General features: G+C 44.5%; 1 protein-coding gene across 4 annotated transcripts in view; it reads right to left on the bottom strand.

The window, feature by feature from the left end:
* Nucleotides 1–10641: 10641 nt before the first annotated feature.
* Nucleotides 10642–21681, bottom strand: part of SBNO1 (strawberry notch homolog 1) — a 32058-nt gene continuing 21018 nt past the window's right edge. For all 4 annotated transcript variants that reach the window (XM_061466207.1, XM_061466204.1, XM_061466208.1 and 1 more), the window contains 16 exons: nucleotides 21233–21430; nucleotides 20771–20941; nucleotides 20514–20683; nucleotides 19527–19658; nucleotides 18230–18365; nucleotides 17711–17823; nucleotides 17539–17610; nucleotides 16968–17067; nucleotides 16402–16476; nucleotides 15999–16145; nucleotides 15823–15917; nucleotides 15524–15616; nucleotides 14950–15087; nucleotides 14388–14464; nucleotides 13525–13718; nucleotides 10642–12064 (listed from right to left, as the gene is read on the bottom strand). In XM_061466207.1, the coding sequence (XP_061322191.1) occupies nucleotides 11922–12064; nucleotides 13525–13718; nucleotides 14388–14464; nucleotides 14950–15087; nucleotides 15524–15616; nucleotides 15823–15917; nucleotides 15999–16145; nucleotides 16402–16476; nucleotides 16968–17067; nucleotides 17539–17610; nucleotides 17711–17823; nucleotides 18230–18365; nucleotides 19527–19658; nucleotides 20514–20683; nucleotides 20771–20941; nucleotides 21233–21430 (2054 nt within the window). In that variant the 3' untranslated portion in view covers nucleotides 10642–11921. The remainder of the gene's footprint in view (nucleotides 12065–13524; nucleotides 13719–14387; nucleotides 14465–14949; nucleotides 15088–15523; nucleotides 15617–15822; nucleotides 15918–15998; nucleotides 16146–16401; nucleotides 16477–16967; nucleotides 17068–17538; nucleotides 17611–17710; nucleotides 17824–18229; nucleotides 18366–19526; nucleotides 19659–20513; nucleotides 20684–20770; nucleotides 20942–21232; nucleotides 21431–21681) is intronic.

Genomic DNA, 21681 nt, shown 5'->3' with positions numbered 1-21681 from the left:
ACATCTCAAAATGATGTCTGGTACTGGATGAAATACCTGATTTTGTTCTGGTTTTGTGCTTTATTTCCAGTCCAAGTGCTATGGTGGCAAAGCCCAGTACAACAATCGCTCCACGTCCTGTTTGTTAAGCGAGGGGACCTGACAGCCCCAGGTATGGAATTACATTCTCAGTGACAGTATTTTCACACGGGTGCTTGAGGTTTTAACTGTGTCATTCATTTACTAAGGATTCCACTGGTAAAACCCCCAATTCCAGCGCTGTGCGAGCAAGACCTCTGCTTCTCTAAAGCTTCCCTTCCACATTTGTAAGTAAGTGCTTTCTGTTGATCCCTGGGAGGCCAGTGAGGTCCTGCAGGAGAGGGCCATGCCGCCCTGGGAGGGGATTTTCCACTGCCTTGTTTACAGTCACAGCGAGTGAGTGCGAAATGGGAGTGTTTCAACCTCTCTGTGTTTAACACAGCTTTACACCAACTGCACACAACTCTGCTCAGAGCAACACGGTGAAGAACAAGATCCCCCGTGTTCTGCTTGGGTTTTATAATGACAGCTTCAAAATACACAGTGTTCCTGGAAGGGGGGGTAGGGAAATGATTCTGTAAAGATGATCCTTTCTTCAGCACAAGAACCTCAATGACAACCTCACTGCCTGGCCTTGGGTGCTCTGTAAGCTTCAATTGACTGGACTACCTGCCCCCTAGGGTGTTCTGTGGGTGCTGGGCTTGGATAAGAGGTACCTCTGTGTTCTTCCTATCTCTGTGGATTCACTTGAGTTGTCCTGAACCAGGTGCGGCCACAAGAATAAAGCCACCATTGTGCTTGGGCCCTGGACTGTGCTCAGTGGGGTGAGCAGAGATTTGAGCTCCCTCGGAGGCACTGCCTGCAGTTTGAATGGGTTTTGTGTCACGAGCATGGCTTGCACTGCTGAGCGTTGTGTTCTGCACATGCAAACCCTGCATTCAATTTAACAGCTCCAGCCCCAGCAGCATGCAGGCTCCAGGCTGTTCAAGTCACAGGTCCGGGCTCTGCAGACCCATAGCATAGGCTTGTTTACTGAGGGCAAAAGCAGCTCTTAATCACCAAGTGGCCAGGTCATAGAGCAGGAAATGCAGCAGAGCCATTTCATCACACATGAGCCTTCTCCACACTAAGAGATAACTTCAAAATCAATGTGTGTGCTTATGGTTTCCAGCAAGGTCAGTAAGAGGTGCCTTTCTCTTCAGCCACCTGCAGACGTAGATGATGTATTTGCCCTGTACAGAATGTCTTCTTGGATGTGTGAGATCTGCAACATCCACCCTGTTCCCCTCCTCTTTCTTTTCTGTTCCCTCTCCTCGTGCAACTTCCTCACCTCTGCTCCTCCAAAACCACTGCAAATACTCAATGTTTCCACAGAGCCTCCCATTCCCTGCTTAGCCAAAGCCTTGGTGGGTCTCAGAGAGGTTTTCTCTTCCCAAAAGTCGGCACAGATGGATGCCGTACTCCCGCGAGGGTGTAAGGAATACACATGCAAAGTGTGTTGGAAGGCGCTGCTCTCCCCAGCAGAGATGGGGGCCTTGGGCCATGCCTTAAGTCAAACTTGTTTGTCCCCTTTTATCTGGAAGTAAAGGAAAATGGCATCAGTGTCTGCAGAGCTGTGCATAACCCTCCTGCAGATTGCAGAATAGGCTTGTTCCTTATCATCTTGGATTAAATCAACAGTGAGAGGAATTAAAGGTGGCACAGCGAGACCCAGAGTTTTCCTGGCATCTTTTTGACATGTGTAAAGCATTACATTTGCGCATTCATTTCAATGTAATTAATTGTTGCCTGGCTTAATGAATTGGGTCACTTGGGGATGTGCTAAATATCCTTTACCCACCACAGAGACACATGGAGTAGCAAGGGGAAGTTTGTTCCTTTTTCTAGAGGGAGGTTATATCAAATACCCCACATTTCTAAGGGTTCTAAGGGTCCCAGCATCACATGTACAATAATCAGAGATGTGTCTGCAGGTTTCTGAGGTCCAGTTTAATCTGCAGGTCTACAGACTGCCCTCTCATGCTAAAATTAAGAGATAATCCAAAATGGAAGTGAGGAGCCTCTGATAGGCCTAGGCTGAAAATGAACCTTTTTAAGTCCTGACCGAAGGCAGCTCAGCCTCTCTGAGGAGCACAAGTGAGGGAGGTGCATGTCAGCTCTAACAAACACCATTTCAAGAGGTACTTTGCAGAGCCGAGCACCTTTCTCACTGGGATCATAAGGAGCCAGCACCTACTCGTGCTTCCTTCCCTGGGCCCTGCTCCAGGGACACCTCACATGCTCCTGGGGCATTGGCACAGAGGGAAGATTGTGCATTTTATCCTTCTTGGCACCACTTGTGCTCCCTTCTTATCGCATTGCTACAGCTCCTGACATTCCTGTCTCTGCTCCCTATAACTGCTTCCTGATGAGGGTACAAGGTTTCCCCTCCTGCTCGTTTTGTTCCCTCAGTGTCCCTCCACCACCATCTTTTTGGCTGATGTTACTGCCCCAGCTCTCCAACATGCATTGGAAACACTGAGTCCTGAACAGAAACTGAACAGAAATTCCCCAGCTCTACTCTGTTGCCTTTTGTCCTCACACCTCAAACTCCCCCTGGAAGCTCTGGCTTGCTCCCCCCTTCCCAGGAAACATCCCTCTGCACCCTGTGCAAGGGGGCTGCGGTACAGCGTGCAGGAGGCAGAAGCAGCAGCTGTGAGCCAAGCCCCAGCGCCTGGCCCACATCAGCCTTGCAGTGATTTTAGATGGAAGTTTGGATGCTTATTCCTGATGGGCTCTCCCCTTAAATTCTCCCAGAGAAACTTTTTTCCCAGCCTAGCCCTGCTTCCCACTTTGAGATGGTTCCTCCCAGGCCAGATGCCGTATTATCTGGAGTGACTTTCCCTCCCAGCCTTGTTTTCCTCCTACTCCTGAGTCCTTTGTCTGGCTGCCAAGTGGAACAGCCCTGCCAGGCAGACAGCTGCTCAGCATCGCCACGCGGGTGCTGCCCTATGGGCTGAGGAGCCGATTCCAGGCTCATTCCATCTTTGAGGGGGACGTTCTGCCTTGGAAATGGCGTGTACCACAAGGAGGGAAAGCATCTAGCACCTGTAAAGCTGTCCAAAGAGACCCGGAATGTTTAAGAGAAAGAGGCACAAATGCTACTCTCGGTTTACCTTCGAGATATCGTGAGCAGCAAGCCTGCTCTCTCCTGCTCCGGCTGGAGGTCTCCCTGGAGGACCACCGAGCACGAATGAGAAGTTTCCAAGACCTCAGCCACAAAAGCACAGGCCTGGAATCTCTCTAATGAGAGTTTTCCTCTCTGCAGTTTGCCAGGCAAACAGGCACCAGGCACCAATATCAAAACCAGCCTGGATTCCAATGAAAACCAGCAAAGAAAATAAGAGGAGAAGGGAAACAGCTTCATTTTGCTTGTTAAGAACAGACAAATCAAGCTACCGAGCACCCCTCAGCCAGCAGGACAGCTCTGCCGAGCACGGGGTGAAGCCGGGAGCTTGGGATAAGGGGCTTCTCCTTCCTCCCTCTCGCTCGCAGGGATGGATTATCGCATTATCCCCGCATTGCAGGGCTGCCCTGCATCGTCTTTCCAGACAAACGAGTGCTCCACCCTGCCCGATCCCTTCAGTTTGCCTGCAAGGACTCTCCCTCTTGCCCTGCGGGCTGGACTCCTGCTTCCCTCCCACTCCGAAGCCCTTGAAGGCCGTGCCAAGGAGGGCGGCCCATGCACAGTGAGCTGGCACGGCTGCGCCCAGCCCTGCCGCTGGCTCCGGGCAGGGGATACCCCACCCTTTGGCTGGGGCAGAGAATTGCTTTGATCCCAGCCCTGTCTGGGAAAGCTCCTGGGCCTGCTCTGTGTCCAGGGGCAGAGGAATGGCAGCAGAGCCGAGGAATCACAGCAGAGCTGAGTGCTGGCTCCAGTGAAGAGCTTTCCTTGACACACACACAGGCTCAGATGCCCTCATCAAATCGAGTCCATGCCATATGGCGTTTCATTTTGGAGGGGCACATGGGGGTAAAGCCTCACAGAAAACCTTCCAAGTGCAAACCAAGTGTCACCAGAGCAGCGACATACCCCTGGAACAAATAATGGAGAGGCACAAACACCCCTGTCCCTCACAGCCTCATTGCGACACCAGCTGTGAAGCCTGGTGGGAGCATCCCTAATTGGTTTGTTACTGGTCATTTAGGCAAAGGAAGTGGAGGAGAGAGTGGAAGCGAAGCACAGGGCTGGAAAATGGAAATGACTGTGAGGAAAGGAATGTGGAGCTTCGCACCAATGGGGTGGGTGTGGGAGAAGAGCACAGGGCAGGGAGAAGGAGGAGACAAGAGGGTAAATGGCAGTGACACATCAGCACAGACTGGCAGAGAGCAGGGCATGACACAAGCAGCTCCTCCGTGGTCTCTGGTCAAGCAACACTGACACTGCTGGGCATGGGCACGGTGCTTCCTTCCCTCACCCAGGGCAGAGATTTCACTCTCCCAGGGGACAGGGAGATGCTCAAAGCATCAGGGCTTGAAAATGCTATTTTTGGGCAGCCAAATAATCAGACTCTGAATGTCTACCTGAAGGGTGACAGCAGGAGCCTACTGCCCTGTAGTACTCCTATGGACCCCGACTTCACCTCCTACAAAAGCCAAGTAGGGAGACCGCAGGGTCCCCCCCAAGTCTCTATGGAGCAGACACACTGTGGGTTTCCCCCCATGGAGACAGTGGCCAGCCAGCTGCTCTGATGGACTCTGCTTGGAGGCTCCATGTGTGCACACAAAGGGAGGGACAATCCGGATGTGGAGGATTTCCAGCCCTGGCAGATGCTGGTCACAGGAGATAATATCCTCTGTAACTGAAACTGCAGTCTTGAGGCAATGGAACGCAGCACGTCTGAGGCAGAGCCAAACGCAGAGCCCCAAGGCTTGAAGCATGGTTCTCCTGCCCAAAAGGGCTTTCAGGAGGCCAGGACATGGCATCCTCCCTGGAGCACGTGGGGCTGGGGCATGCCTTGCTCTTGCTGGGGACGAAACACCAGTGTTCTGCTTGAATCCACCCTAGGAAGCAGCAAAGGGGCAGTGGGACACATGTGGCCCTTGCAGCCCTGAGCTGAGGACTGAGGGCTCCCCACAAAAGGGGCAGGAGCTGTCACCAGGAGCATCCCAGTCCTGAGCTCTGCCTGCTCCTAGAGCCCAGTTCTCTGCCGTGGAGAGGGTAATGCTGGGGATGGTGTGTGGGGCATAGCCACAGGCTCAGAGCTTTGCTGTTCCATTGCTTATGTCTATGTTTTTATTCACTCCAAGAAACTTGAGGGGAGATCTTACCCAGGAGTAATTAAATCACTTGCACCCTGGTTTATGATGTAACTCCTGTCTCTCTGGCTGAGCTGATACAGATCAGTTTCATGCCCTGTGTGTTTTGCAGGCGCAGTCAATTCATCCACCTTATAAATGTGGAAGGAAGGAACATATAAACCAGACCTGGACTTCCAAAAGCAGCTCCTGAGCTGCCTCGCTGGCGTTTTTAAGGTATATTATTTACAGGTTGGACAGGAGCCAACCAAAACCTCTGAAGACGTCTCTCCCTTACTCACAGAACAAAGTCTAGTTCTTTATGAAAATGAATAATTAAATGCTGAGGTTTGGGCATCTCCATTTAGTGCTGAGAACTTGGCATCCTCCCTGCTCCAGATCTGGGGAAAACGAGAATGAGAGTCAATAGAAAATGATTTACAAAAATAAGATGAGATTAGTCTGTTTATCCCAAACTAACTCTGTGGATAAAGGGAAGAGATTTGCATGCTCTGCATGAACTGTGAAGCAGTTGATGCTTTCCAATCTTGATACAGTTTTTAATATAAACTCTCCTCCCTTTTTCAAGCTCATCTCAATTGGCATTTGGAGACCATCATGGATCTGCTCTTTACCAGCAAAGCCAGTTTAATCAGCCAGTCACAGTAACCACGGTAAGTGCCAGCTATTTAAGAGAATTGAAAGATGCTTGGGTTATTACAACATGACTCCTACCAGGGTGAAGGACCCTCAAATGGAGCAACAATGAGGATGTTTAATGTATGCAGAAGTCTTGCTGGAAGGCATTCCAGTATAAACAGCAGGGGTAAATGCTACAGCAGAAATTAAAAGGGAAAAATACCCAAGGTAGTTGTTGATTCATTTTACATTTCTTTTACCCCAAAAAGCCCTCAGTGCAGAACTGGTTGTGTCCCCCAGTTTGTCCTTGGTGAGAGTATAAATCCTTCTGAATATCGCTGTAATATTTTAGTGCTGGGCACTCAAAGTTCTGCCACTTGGTGGGAGCACAGCTGGCACACACCAGCACTGTCTGCACCCAGGGACACCCAGTGCAGTCCCACACCGGAGAACAAAGGCTTTAAGGTTGGCAAAGGGTTGTGATTTGGGCTGGCAATAAAAAGGACACACACAATTCATCTTAAATGTTACACAGCTTTGGAATTCTGGCCTGTTGAACTGTTAAAGGTGGGGGCTAAAGAAGTCCTAAAAGCCAAATCCTACTTTACAATAGAGCGTATCCTTTGCTCAGAGGAAGCCTCACAGCAATAGGTGTTGCGGGGATGGGGCACAGCCCCTCCACAGCATCACTGGGAGATGCTGAGGCAGTGAACACCCGCCTCAAAGTCCAGCAGCAGTGGGACTCTATGTTAGTGACTGAAAAAGGAAACAAATGACCTGGCAAATAAGGACATTATGTGCCTGCAGTGAACCTGGCACATTCCTGGGCATCCTCTCCAAATCAGGAAGCAGATACATAAATATATACATATGGAATCAGGAATACCAGTAGAAATGTCTCCTTACCCTTCCCAGTGCAAATCAAGTACAGAACCGCTCTTCTATAGGTATCCTGTCTCTAATATTAAAGTTATGCCCTAAGTTCAAGAACACAAACTAAACTTAGATGTTGCAAATAAAAATAGAACAGAGGTTGATGCAGGTGTTTAAGCACCACAGGACTCCTATAAACAAAGACATTGCTTAAATCAAAATCTTTAAGTGAAAGACTCTATATATGAGATTTGGCTTCAGCTTAAACCTGTCCAGTTCCTGTTCTTGAATCTTACACCTGCCTCAAGCTTCAGTTACTCATCTCGACCCATTAAGAAACAGCGAAGTACATCAAGTAAATTCTTGCTTTTTATTTAGCACTCTTTAGTATAAGCTTTTAGGGACAATCTGCTCTCAGCTGTAAGAGCTGTGGCTGAGCAACTCCATCATTTCCAGTCTTTCCTTCCCTCCATGTTAAAAAGAATTGGTGTTTTCCAAGCTCACTGCCCAACCTGAGCAGCAGCAGACGAGGCCAACACTGCCTGCAGTGGGGTGTCCACCACTGAGGTCTCCCAAACCTCATTCCACACTCGGGCATGGTCGTGGTACTTTACTCCTTCTGCCAACCCCGTCCATCTCTGCCATGAGAGCCCGTGACAGGGAACCCCACATGGCACTGACAGAACACCGCTGTTGCTCTCCACATTCATTGCTCAGGTTTGCACTGACCACAGAAGCTACCAGAAGCATTGGGTGATGGGTGCAGCTGGACGCTTCTTGCTGTGACTCTCCCATCTATAGTCTTCACCAACCACTTAATTCAGGGAATAACTGTATGGACACAGACCTTCCCAGGGAGAGGGGAAGGGCAAAACCTGTGTGACAACACAGCTTAGGGACTAAGGCAGTGCAAGAGATTCCTCGTTAGTCTCTAAGTCCAATACAAATACGTATGTTTATATCTGACAATTCAGAATATGCTCCATTGCTTCAAGGGTAAGAAAGTTCCACTGCTGCCATTTTGCATATTTGGACCTTATTCCCCCAGGGAATACTCAACCACAGACATGTCCTCCCTACTCTCGAATCGCCACCTTTCCACGGGGTTTTCCAGTGGGAGTTAACGTTTAATACGGATGCAGCAATCATACTTTTAAATGTTAGGAGAGCGGGCAGGTCCTGTTGTTGATGCGTTTAGTCCTAGAGCTTATATAGTAGGGGCTCACTGAACACCCCACTGGAGATACTAAGTGGGAGAAATGGAAATGGATTTTAGGATTAAAGCTCAATACCTGAAAAGACTAAAGAAAAACGACATGTTTCTAATAGAGGCACAGGAAGTGGATGCTCCGGTCACTGAAGGACATCAGGAATCCATTTCTCTCAGGAAAATGCATTATACACTAAAAATACATCCTAAACCCACATTGCATCAAAGGGCGATGGGAGACAGACAACTGAGAGCTGGGGGAAAAAAGATGACAACGCGTAACATCCACAATGCACGCACACAGCCCTCGGAAGGTTTATATATGCTCTATATGTATTTCCAAGTACACACAAAGTGCCTGTTTGGCAGGTTGAGAAAATAGGAATACATCTTGGGAAGGTCATGAAGGAAAAACAAACACAAAAGGAAACCAGGAGTTATTTACATTCAACAATTCAGTAGCCTTTAACATCTCTATATACATACATACTCTCCCGATATATGTACAGACTGCGACGGCATCTGAATGAAGCTTGTTCCAAATGCAACAGAAAGATACACACCCCCCCCCCCCCCTTGGTAATTCACTTGACAAATGTTTACAGGTTGCAGAGCTTTTCTTCATTTACAAAGGCAATACTGCACGCTGACAACTCCGAGTCCTTACAAGAGGTGTGTTCCCAATGCACTGCACGGAGATGGGGAAAACAAACTGAAAACTTGCTGCGCAGAGAGCGGTTTAATGGGCTGTAATTGCAGTTCCTGTGCCGGACACAGCTCAGGTATGAAACGATTTAAGAAGTCAAAGTTTAGCTGATGTCAAGGGACAGCTTCAAAGAGAAAACTCCAAATTTTATCCCTTCAGTTCCCAAGTTAACTCCAATCTGCACCTTCCCCTCCTACAGCACAGTTCCAAAACTCAACGCAGTACAGAAATTACTACTGGTTTACATTTAGCTTTGCCCCTGTTAGGACACATCTACACTTTGTAAGTCTGAAATCCATTTCAGGTGGTGATTTGTACAAAGCAGATCAATGGCCCACAAGAAGGAAGAAGAGAGACCATAATTTGCATGATGTGACAGTCAAGTCTCTCCTCTTTCCTCCCTCTGAGGATGTTTGTCTTCTGAGCAATGCTGCAGGATACTGCAGAGCTGTTCCTTATCCCATCCCCAGTGCTATTTATATCCCTTTTCTCCCCCAAGCTTTATCAGAGCTCACAGGAGGAACAAACGACTACCCAGAAACCACACCCCAACCACCGAGCAGGAATTTTCAAGAGGAAAAATGTTTCTGTAGCTTGAAGGCTCTTTTCTGTTTGATGTTAACCTTTAAGTTGTTAGAACACTCCAGAGCTGTGGGTGCAGCTGTGTTAGTAAGTGAATGACAAAGCCAACGCATGGATGGTGGCAAATAGCACAGAGCAGGCAAAGGAGAGGAAGTAAGGGAAGAGAGCTCTGGAATGGGAATAGTTCTTATGGATCCTCTTAAGTGCTGTTGGGTTTTTCCCTCTAGGGGACACTAGTCCATGGGGTTTTAAGTGGGTGTGAACAAAGAGCATGTGCTATCAACACCCAGAGCAGTGTGGCTTGGTTATCCATACAGGATATCCCACTCACTGCTCATCCCAACAACCAAAGTTAGTACAACAAGCTGGAAGAGCACTGAGGAACTGAAGTGCATTTAAATAATGACTTATTTAAAACCAACACAACACTGTTTGTGAACCTACCACTTCTAGAGCCATCTCACTGAGGATTAGGACCTAAATGTTAAGTTACCATCTCAGACAGGGAAAGTTTCTACACCAAATAGTAATAATTAAAGAGAGAGATAGCGAAGCACACACAGAGCTTGCCGTTACTGGCACTCTCTGCTGCAACACCAATCTGTCAACATCCCATCACTCTTCCTGGACTGGATGCCAAATACACCCAGTGGTGGGTATGAAACCCACGAGTGTCCTCCCCCACACCCTCTCTGTGTCTGGGTTTTCCAGGGCACAGTCAGCTCCTACTGGCCTTACAGCACTCAGGCAAGCTTCCCCTCCCTACTGCAAGCTTAAAACCCTCCTGAACACCTATTGCCTGCAGTGCAAGCACTGTACAGAGGTGGAGCAGGTGCTACAGCAACAAGGAACATGCTGATTTATTCTAGATCTGTATTTAGTGAGCAGCATGTGCCGAGATTCATCCCCTCCAGCACTCCAGGCTGGAAGCTGAGGAAAGCAGGCAGACCCTCTGCAACAGCACCCTTTGGTGCCAGCCCAGGCAGCATTAACAGAACCTCAAGTGCAGTAATTCACCTAAGGGACTCACTTCAGCCTGAAGCTGTGGAACTTCTGGCTCCCTTCTTCCCTCTTCACGACCCTTGAATCTGGCTCACCCTTACCCTACCTCTATGGTGGATGTGCTGCTCTGTCAGGGGAGCCTCACTTAAAGCATGCATCCAGGTTTAAGCAGAGTTGACTTCTTGCCTCATTAATGAGTTCAGCTGAGACATTAGGGCTGCGAGACAGAAGCCTGGTTCAAGCAGACTGGAACATGCCAAGTCCTGTCAAATTCCAATTGTACAGACTTGTTAGTTCTTTTTGGCATACAGCGATTGCCTAAACAAGACTCCACTTCTTGTTAGTACAATAACTTTTATTTGACATCTACAAGATCATTATCTTGTAGGGTTTTTTTTGGACAGGTTTATACAATCTCAATTTTTCAATAGTGCAACCTGTGCAAGCAAGAAATGACAAACATTGTCCTTCACTTTCTTATAAACATCTACTATTATAGGCAAAACAAAACTTACCCATATTATAGATAAGTGACTATTCACATTTGTACATTACAATTTCTTTTAAACAGCTCCAGATAAACTCTACAATGTCTTACAACATATTAAACAGTATTCAAGTTACTGGGTAACAGAAACAGCACATACAGCGGAACCCTCAAGTGTTTCCCATTCTCTAATTTACAGCTCAAGTAGGTTTCATCTTACAAGTGACAAATTAAATTAGGTTAATGAAGTAAAAAAGAGAAGATTGTGTGCGAGATGGAAGTGAATTTGCACTTCAGTTTCTGTAACCACCTCGGAGTCAGGAAATGCTTCAATTGAAGGAAAAGAGGCATCCAGCCGCCTTTGCAGTACACAGGAGGAATACCATTAATACATTAAAAAGGAACTAAGTTTAATTTAAGATGTTTTATCACAAAAAAGAACATGTTGTAGACTCAAATATATAACCCCCAGGAGAGAACCAGAAAAAATGCCACACCTGGGTAGAAACACTATAAAAATGCAATAACCAATGCTGTACAACCAAGATTGTGTTTCTCTCCGAATTCCTGTCTTGTGTGTTCATCCTGTCCATGCCCGTTTCCAAAGACATGCACTGTCAAACAGAAACTGGGAAGGAACCTGAATGCATGATGTGCAACCTCTAGGTTTCATGCTTTTAGAAACTTATAAATTGAAGAGAAAAAACCCAATATATATTTTTCTATATATATACTCAATACATGCATTCAAGGATATCTCCCACAGCAATGGCATTGATGCACTGCGTTAAACCCTGAGCACTGTATGACAAAAATAAAGCCTGCTTGGGGATTTTCAAGCATTTTCAAACAAATTGTGGTTTTGTAGCTTAAAAGGCCAAAAGTAAAAGCAAACAGGAAGCACTACAGAGAGCATAAGGAAAGACAGATGCACCACCATAAACAACTGCTGGCTTTCAGTTCTACCAACCTTTTAAGATCTCTTTATTCCCAAAGTATTTGAGAGCACACAACTGAACTGAAAAATTTATATTTCTTTGGAATCTGTCCCTGATTTTTATGCAAGTGATATGCTTTTACAGCCTTTTCCTCAAAACACCAAAGTCAACACCTGTAGTTTGTCCTCTTTATGCATTGTTGAAATTGGTGATGCTCTGTGGGTGATGCTGCTGCCAGATCTGCTGCTGTTGTACTGCAAGCTGCTGCGACTGGTCTGACGTCGACAGGAGGTTTACAAGGGGCGATACACAATTTGCAGGAATGATCAGACCTGGAAACAGCAACAGATCAAGTGTTTTGTGAGCATGCAAACAGCTGGTTCATTAAAACCTCAGGCTGACGATTCCACCACTTCATTTGTGCAATGTCACCAGTGAGTTCCCAACGTCTGATCAAGCACATCTACAAGTTCTGCTCCTCAATAATTATCTTCACAAGTCACTTGATCCTTCAGGTCACACAGCATAGAAACAAGTTGCCGTTTTGCCCCTGAAGACAGAGCTTCCTCTTACATCACTTGCTGCCACATAAAATGACAAGTCAGCTCTTTTTTCTTTCCTATCTCTCAGGAGTTACACCACCATGAAAGTTTAAATAGGAAGTACTTATTTTCAGCATAGAATCATAGAATAGTTAGGGTTGGAAAGGACCTTCAGATCATCCAGTTCCAACCCTCCTGCCATGGGCAGGGACACCTCACACTAAACCATGGCACCCAAGGCTCTGTCCCACCTGGCCTTGAACACTGCCAGGGATGGAGCATTCACAACCTCCCTGGGCAACCCATTCCAGTGCCTCACCACCCTCACAGGAAAGGATTTCTTCCTTGTATCCAATCTAAACTTCCCGTTTAAGTTTTAACCCGTTACCCCTTGTCCCGTCACTACAGTCCCTAATGAAGAGTCCCTCCCCAGCATCCCTATAGGCCCCCTTCAGATACTGGAAGGCTGCTCTGAGGTCTCCACGCAGCCTTCTCTTCTCCAGGCTGAACAGCCCCAAGTTTCTCAGCCTGTCTTCATACAGGAGGTGCTCCAGCACCTGATCATCCTTGTGGCCCTCCTCTGGACTTAGAAAACTGTTGGAGCAGGAGCTGCCATGATGCTGCACATCCACTTAAGTCCACATTTAAACAAGTAGGGATGTTTCAGCCTCCGAGGTACCCGCTGTGAGGGCTTCACTAAGAGGTTCAGCAATGAGACCAAGACAGAATCATCCTGAAGTCACCCTAAACTATTCATTAAATGTGACTTTCAGTAGCTCAAAACACAAGAAAAAAACCCAACATTTTAAGGGCTTACTGTTCTTTGCCAGGAGTGGGGGGCGGGGGAGTGGATCCCTCATGGTTTCAAAGGTGGCTTGGCTGGAATAGACTAAATATGACACTTTTGATCCTAGTAAATCAGAAGAACTGGGAGAATATGTGTTTGGGTGCTTTCCTTCCCCTTTGGAACAACTTCCTCCTTCTTTAACCTGACTGAAAACAGTGTTTATACTACAAATATAAATATCAACAGCAGTGCTTCTGCCCCTCCCCAACATACACACTTGAGGTGCCTTTTGTCTCATAAGCATAGAATAGTTAGGGTTGGAAAGGACCTTAAGATCATCCAGTTCCCAACCCCCCTGCCATCTTTATAAGGGTCTCCTACTTGACTCTCAACACAGAGCAACCTGTAAGTTACAACTACTTTCTACTCCAAGATGGAAATAAAGAGCAGACGAGCCACTTACCTACAATCCTCTGCCCATCTTCTGTTCTTAGACGAACGATTTGCATTTTCACATTGGTACCACTCACAGAGGCTAGAACGCCTTCTACTTTTGTCCAGACGCTCAATACTGAACCACACAGGACGTAGTAAGTCCGACAGCGGAGTCCCACTTCACAAACTAATCCCAAGCCTGCCTTCTTACAATTGCCTCTCCTACAGCAGAGAGGAAAATAAGCTTTCAAAAGAATTCTGCAAACAGAAACCATCCAATTCCCTTCAGAATGAGACTTCAAGTTATTTAACGTGTATTCGGAGTTGAGCAAAGGCTGCAAGTTCACACTGAGGGAAGAATACTTCATCTACAGCATGCCTCTAATGGTAAAGCTCTGAGAATCTGAGACCACGTCTTCAAAGCGTACAGACAAGTGCTACGAAACCAAGGTCTGATCAGTATGTTTCAGAAACTCCAATATTAACCTGAAACTTCTACCCGTTACACGCTGCTCCTCAGGAATTAAGACATCAGCTGCTAAGTTCAGACACATGAGAGGCAGCACAAGAGCAGCTGTTTCTGACACACAGCTCATCTCCATAGGAAATATAAATATTTCCTCCCCAGATAACATCTGAACTATCCTACCACAATAATACAGCACAAGCCAATTTCATGATACTTCCACTGGAATGCTAATGTATAAATCACACTCATCTAATACATATAATTAGGACCCTAAGGGCAAGCGCAAAGCTTCATGTTCCACTCAAAGGTGGAGTCACTTGACTGGTCATAGGACAAGAAACACAAGATTTCACATGAGTAATAGAAGGACAGAAGTAGTTTAAGTGAACAGTTTAAGTACCTGTGTGCATACAAATACTAACCAGTAAGCATGAGTGCAGGTATCCGCAGAAGAGTTGTACTGCTCCAACCAGTGTGGCAGAGCATCTTCAGAAGGAACCTGGAAAAGTCATTCAAAGGGGGAATCACAATGAAGTAAAACACATCAAGACTTCGACAGAACAAAAACACGCACATAAAATTGTGTAAATGTCAAGGTATCTTTGCCACCCCTAGTAATGCATTAGAGTATTTAAAACATCAGCTGAAGATTCAGATTCGTTGCTTAAAACACACTGTACATAGCTGCTTATTTAAGAGCATGTTTGTACACCTTACATAGAAGTAAGACTTTTCCCCTTACTAGACCCTAACCCCCCCCATTTTCCATTACTACACCACACATTATTTATATTCAGAATGCTTCAGATATAGGAATGCAGAAACCACATAAATCTGCTTGAAAAGACCCATTTACAAGCTCCACTTTGGAAAAATAAGCCCCGTTTTTGACTTGCCAGAAGGATACATAAAAAACAGAAAAAGAAAGTCCTTATATTTCTTTTCAACCTTTAAGTTGAAAACCAACATCACTTTAATGGTTACCTTCTTATATTTCTTTTTCAGGTCTGCACATGTTTCTAGTTTGAGTTGTTTCCCAGTATTTGGTCTGTATACTAAAAAAAGCTTCTTTTTAGGATTCACTTCTTTTACTAGGATAGCAGTTTTCTTGTTATTTCTTATCTGGAAAGAAAAAAAACAACAACTTTAACATGCTGACAGTATCTGCCTTAAGTGATTCTATATTGTGCTCTTCAGAGTAATAGCACGTGTCTGTGTGCTCAGTAAGACAATAATAAGGACACCTTTAGAAGACAATACCACTAAATCTACATTAGCCTCACAACTCTTCCTTGCAGTGAAAGCATCTGGTTTCTTTATGCAGGTTTAAGTAAGAGCTATTAATTTGGGCTCACAGTCCCATCAGAAAACACCCTGAGCAGCTAAAAAGGAATGCTTTATAATGAGTGTTGGAAACAAACTTAACATGAATTCTAATGTAACACTGAAAGCATTCTGCAGAGCTGAGCAATAATTAATTTGAAGAGAAGACAGTGTATTGGGTTAGCCCCCAGAAACCTTCTCTAAACATAATCCAAGAGAAACAGAAGAATCTTACCTGTAGTGATAAATAAAATCCATCATCTGGACCCGTCTGTTCTGCCCAGATCTTAGTTGCTTCATCCCAAGACATTCCTCTCTCCACACTGATCTATAGAAGAAAGCCAAGCAGAGGGATCTGAATAGGAACAGACTTTGGAACAGTCACAGACACAGGAATTAAAGAACCATAGAACCAAATATTGCCCAGTGAAAGGCCAGGAACCTCCCCTCTCTTAGCCAAGTGCCACGTTTTAAAAACTCTATTGGCAAGCAAATGTTATTAGTTCCTACAAAGACGACAGGGATTTAACTTACTGTGTACAGTTCTACATGTCCAGAGGTAGAATATCCGGGAGTTAAAAACTTCTTAACTTCTGCCTTTCTCACCTTCTCATCCCCAGAGCCCAAATCTTAAAAGGAAAGGACAGAGTTATTCCATTTCTCTGCTCTTACTGAAGCACAGAAGAGTACTGATAAACTGATTTACTCACCCAAGATGCCCATATCGTATCTTCCATTCTTTTTAGCATTTTGAATAACTGCACTTAACGTGTCAGAAAAGTACTGGAATAAAGCATTCTGCTGATGGACTTCCATGCCAAGAATTCTGTTCAGAAACTTCCCTATATTGTTATAATCTTAAAAAAAGAATAAGAAATACACATATTAGGTCAACAGAGATCAAGTTTGCTGACAGCAAGCTCTCCATCAGTATTCAAAGTCTTAAAAAGAGGAATTAAATCCGTTTGTTCAAAAAGGAGGAAAACGTTCTGAAGTTTTCCCAAAAAGTCGCTTTTTAGATAGTTACAGCTTCAATTCTATCACTGGGAAGGCACTGTCGTGATACACGATATTCCTAGCAGCACTCCAAAGATCCATTAAGCACACAAATACCTTTATCAAGCGTTAGTATTCCAGATCTGTCTTCTACATTTATCAAGCCTACGCCAATCAATCCCTGACGGACATCTAGGAAAAGAAAGATGTTAAATCACAGCTGCTTTGCCATCTAAGGGTACAGAAGTGAAGGGATTGCCTGGTTAGCAACCTTGTTTCAGGATCTAAGTCCAAAACTTCTGACACCCCTCAAAACCATTACATGCAATTTCTACCCAATACACCAATAAGCAAGACAGAGCTTTACTTCTGCCCTTCCAGGAAGCACAGGCAGGGAAAAGTACTAATGGCCCTGTATATGAGGCCCCAGAACAAGATACTGCAACAGATAATGGGAAAGTGAAGTTAAACTGCCTTTAACACTCCAGCCAAACAGATACAGAATATGCCTTACACTGAGAGCTCATACATCTTGTTTCATACATGACTTCAATATTCAAGCAACACATGTAGGAATAACATCCAGTGAGAGCCTACCTGGGCCAGCTGATCTCTAGAATGATTTGCATTTCTGCATACTGGAGATCAAAAGGGAGCAATTACACCCGGTTAATTATAGTTACCTTTGAAGAAGTCTCCAGGAAAATCAGGAGGAGGTGAGACCATTGGCGAGTCCAAGTTCACAATGGATTTCATAACAATCTCTAAGGCATTTCTGCCATACTGCATAAGAAAAAGAGAGTTGTTCTAACAACCTGACCCAGTGTTTGTGCCTCAGCCCCAAGCACACACGGTTTAACAAGTATTTGTAATTCACAATGTTGCTTTCACTGCAGCAGCAAAGGAACTGGTTATTACAGCTCGCCAGTTTTAAACTCCACTCTATAAACAGCCCAATCTTCATTTGTAATTAGAATTGCTAAATTAATCTTTGAGTTGTGACTGAAAGGACACAGACCATTTACTTAAGACTTGGATTGTTAATATAGAAATGTACACACATTTGTGTTCCATTCCTCTGCAAACAGAGCTAAGAATGCTTACTGCTATGCCAGAAAGAGGCCTCCTATCAAGAAAGTAATACAGTTAAAGTAAAACACTTCACAGGAGATGAAAGGAATCCCTCCTCAACAGGTCATTTGTGATGTGTGGAATAACTCAGCATGAACTTTCAGACTGAAGAAGAATCATCACCTTGTTGTCAAAATTGAACCTGCTGAGGTCTCGAGTTTCTGTAGCCCGTCTGTCCCCATGGGTGAGGGCTCCCTGTAAAGACACATCTTTGTTATTAAATCAAGTGTTAAGAAAAGGAAACCCAAGTTCTGTTTTCTCTAATGAAGGATCAGATTTCTTGAAACAATCTTACCAAACTCTCCAGTCTTTTTGCAACGATAGATGCAAATCTCTGCTCTCCTGCCAACTCGGAAATGAGGAACACGTACTCTGGAGCAGTCACTTGGTTGGATCGGTGAGTTCTTCCTGGATAATTAAGTAGAAGCACACACATTAGTGAGAAATTCCACTTCACTGCATATTTCCAATGAACTATGAATTGTGAGGAGCAAAGAAAAAAGCCAGAACTTAATCCCACTGAAAATCAGTTTCTGCTGTAATACAGCCAACAGCAGGTTGTACAGAAACGCTCTACAGTTGTGTCAGCTTTCATAGAGACACCTGATACCTAACAAAACCCTGAGCTGCAGTGCAAGTCTGTTTGCTAAGTTTCTTTTAAAGCTTTCAAGTCCATCAGCTACGACTGTAAAGCTGATGCTGTTCATGGGTAAAGGAGAGTGGAAGGGTCCTTAAGTCAATCTTATTTTCTATGATTTAGCAGTGAATTCAGCTACTGAGTTTGCCAGGAAAGGAGACAAAAAAGGTCATTTACCAAACTGCTGTATTGCCCGATCCGCGCTCCACGGCAATTCCAGAGTCATGTGAACCCTCCGTCTCTGATTCTTAGCTCTGCGGTCTGCTTGCAGCGATATACCAGAGCTGGCAGCCTCCGAGATGATGGCAATGTTCTTTTGTCAAGAAAGGAGTTGTTAATTAGCAATAAATGCAAAAAATCAAGCTTCAGTTTCCCATGTCTAAAATATATAATCGTACAATCACTACTAACACAGGTCTGGAATGGTTTCACTGTTATTTGGACTTCCTATTGCAAGAAGGGGGAGGAGAGAAGCCTGGTTCCCTTTATCAGTTCAAAATGCTAACAAATTTGAGTGAAAGGAGTGGTTTTCACTTTACTTTTCAGGAACACCTTTCTGTGCAAACGAAGGCCGCATGCTGCAGTCCTGCCATTCCAAAGGGCAAGTCCCTCTGATGCTGGCTTGCACTTCAGAAGGAAAAGGGGAGGGACACGGGGAGCTTTGCTCTGAAAGCAAGCAACACACCACACAAAATGTTGCTGCTGACACTATAAATAACTTCTAATAACTGAACACATTTGCCTTGAAAGAATGCACAGGTTTGGACTGTGCACAAGTCACAGGAACACGAGTATTCACTCTGAATTGCAAAACCAGCCCGTATCATGCAACAGCTACATTTACTTGATTTGCCCTCTTGTGGTAGCATATCCCAAATGAACCACAGGAAAGGTTTGTGGCTTTTCCCCCCTCCTTCAGTTCTACCATTATTCCAGTCAGTATTTCCTTTCAGAGTGCAATTCAAAGGACAAAAGCTGTCCCTCTTCCCAGCATTACTTCTCAATCCTTGTTAAATTAAGCAGCCTCCATGTCTGCCCCCAGCCCCTCCCTGAAAGCTTTCTCGTATCACGTCAATCAGTGGTTTTCCCCACTTCTCAGTTTCACTATTTCCTCCTGGAAGCAGAGGTACACAGTACTCCAGGTAAAGGAATCACAAATGTGGATGGTTTAGCTGCTTCTTAAACATAGGCTGTTTAAGAAGACCAGCTTAAAGCTTTCAGTTTGGTACATGTGCACACACCTCAAGCACAGGCTTCTGTGGCCACCCAAACTACAGCCTGGCCATGCTGCAGCCATGTATTAGCACTACTCAATGTACTGATTGAAAGACAAAATACACAACAGTGAACAGAAAATGCTTTCTAGTACTTAAGGGTACCAAAAGAAAAATCACTGCGGGATAACGGTGGAACCAAAACTTGAATAACTTAATCAGTGTCACTACAGCATCTGGCAAGGTTTTTTAAGGATTACCTTATCTCCATCCATGAACCTCTGCTTCTCTGTGATGTTCAGAATCTCAACAGGCACATCAAGTTCAGACCTCGACTCATAAGATATGCTGCCATCATCGTTGCTCACAACTCTCCCTTTGCGGCCCGTCATCTTTACAGAGAAAAGGGAACACAAGCTTGTTATGGCAACGCCAAAATTATTACATGACCAAAAACTTCAAAAATGATGCTACTGATTCATAGACCAACCTTAAAATAGATTAATTTTCTCCAAGTGCAAAACTGCATTAGAGAGCCTCAATTATTTTTGGTTGATGGCATTACCTGCTTTATGGAACATTTATTTAAAGGTAACTCAGGGAATCAAAAGTTTAAAGCATATCTATGTAGAAATTATATAGCAGTATACACTGCTGTCTATAAGGGATTCACCAAGAGTGCTAAGAAACTAAACCAACAGCTGAGATTGTCATTGATTTTAACAGGGTCTTTTAAATCACAGTGACATTTCTACATGATAGGCAGCTTACTAAAGACATGTTTCTAAAGTTATTGAGAAAGATAGTAATTCATAAGGCTCTTCCTAACACAGTTTTATTATACAGGTTCTTAATCTTCATTGCCTAGGAAGATGAACTAAAGCTGCCTTCTATGTTATAAACATCAGCTTCAAACTGGCTACAACCAGAGATATACACTACTCTAAAGCAAAGCAGCTAGTATGATTTACCCAAGTAGAAACTGTCACTCTCAGAAATAACCTGTTAACCTCTTCAGAGCTCTTCTCTGTATTCTAATACAATCTTCAAGTTTCTCTTTACTTCAGATGCATTCGAAGCAACCTATACCTAGTCCTCTGAGATTACCAAAACTGATAAACAAGTTCTCTTTAATAGATATGTAGCACACATGAAACCTTGAAGGAGGATTTACTGCAGCCAAATAACGTATGCCTGGCTGTAGAAAGCAAAACACCAAGTTTTTCTGCATGTGAACACCAGCCTACCTCAGCAACATTTTCAGGACCACCCAGTTCATCTATAAGCTCATCCAGTGTGTTTGGTGGAAGATCTTCAGCCAGCTTTTCCAGTTTATCAAGCAGTTCTTTTTTCATTTGCTGAGCCCTTTCGACAGCATCCTGACTTGTTACAAAGCTGCTGTTTGTGTTACTGTTGGCTGGAATTTTAAGAGAGACTCTTTAACAGTTAGAAATGTCACTGCCTAACTGCTAAGAGAATCAATGTCAGAGAAACTTATTCTTACCTGACGTGTTGGTACTAGAGGTGGTGGTACCAACAGTGGAAGTGAAACAGCTAGGTCGTTTTGATCCGAGACCAGAAGCTAGTAAGGCACTTTGAATAGAATCTGGGTCTATGCTTTTCTTCTTTTTCTTGTCTTTATTCTTTTTATGCTCTTTCCTAATTAACCAGGGATCTAAAGTTAAATAAAGTTATTTTTAAGAAGTTGAACCTTTACAGGAAAAAAAAAATCATCCTTTCCTTTGAAAAAGCCCATTCTCATTACAGAAGTCAGAACTCCAGTGTGTAAAATCCACTTACAAAAGATGCAAATCACCATTCTAGTACCAATTCCAGTCTCATTAGACTTAAACTACATGCTTATCAAGCACTTCGTTTCGGCTCACTGAAATGGTTAGGCAAGATTTTATGCTTACTATCTGCAAGTACAGCTACTTGCTTGATGAGACACTTAAAACTGTCTTACCATCTTCATCATCTTCACTGGATTCATCTCTGAACGGGTTGAAGTCATCATCATCTCCAGAACTCAAAAACCTGGAGCTCTCATTGTCACTTTCTTCATTGTCCGAAGCATCAGACTCACTCTCACTCTCATCAGAGCTGCTACCTGCAAGGCCACCTGTTTTGCGAGCTTTTTTTGCTTCTCTGCTTATTTCTTCACCTAATTCCATCGTCACCCCAGAAGAAAAGTTCAGTTAGTTTAGACCTTTTAGCTTATTTTTGAGACCTGTTTTACCAACACTGCAAACACACTAGAAAAATATTCACCTTCTGAAACCAGAAATGTTTCAAAGAATCTAAGATTTAAGACCTCTCTTTTTATTATCACCTACTTTTCAGTAAGAACATACATCAGTTTGGGAAGGGAGGTGGTTCGGGCATTCCTTTAGGAAGCCTCAAAGAAAGCGAACA

The sequence above is a fragment of the Pezoporus flaviventris genome, unplaced genomic scaffold (assembly GCF_033815535.1).
Source record: "Pezoporus flaviventris isolate CSIRO_AGI_PZ_B2104156 unplaced genomic scaffold, CSIRO_AGI_Pfla_v1 ptg000041l, whole genome shotgun sequence".
In the NCBI taxonomy this organism is placed as follows: domain Eukaryota; kingdom Metazoa; phylum Chordata; class Aves; order Psittaciformes; family Psittacidae; genus Pezoporus; species Pezoporus flaviventris.
The sequence above is the reverse complement of the archived record's forward strand: the minus strand, read 5'-3'. Positions and strand labels throughout refer to the sequence as shown.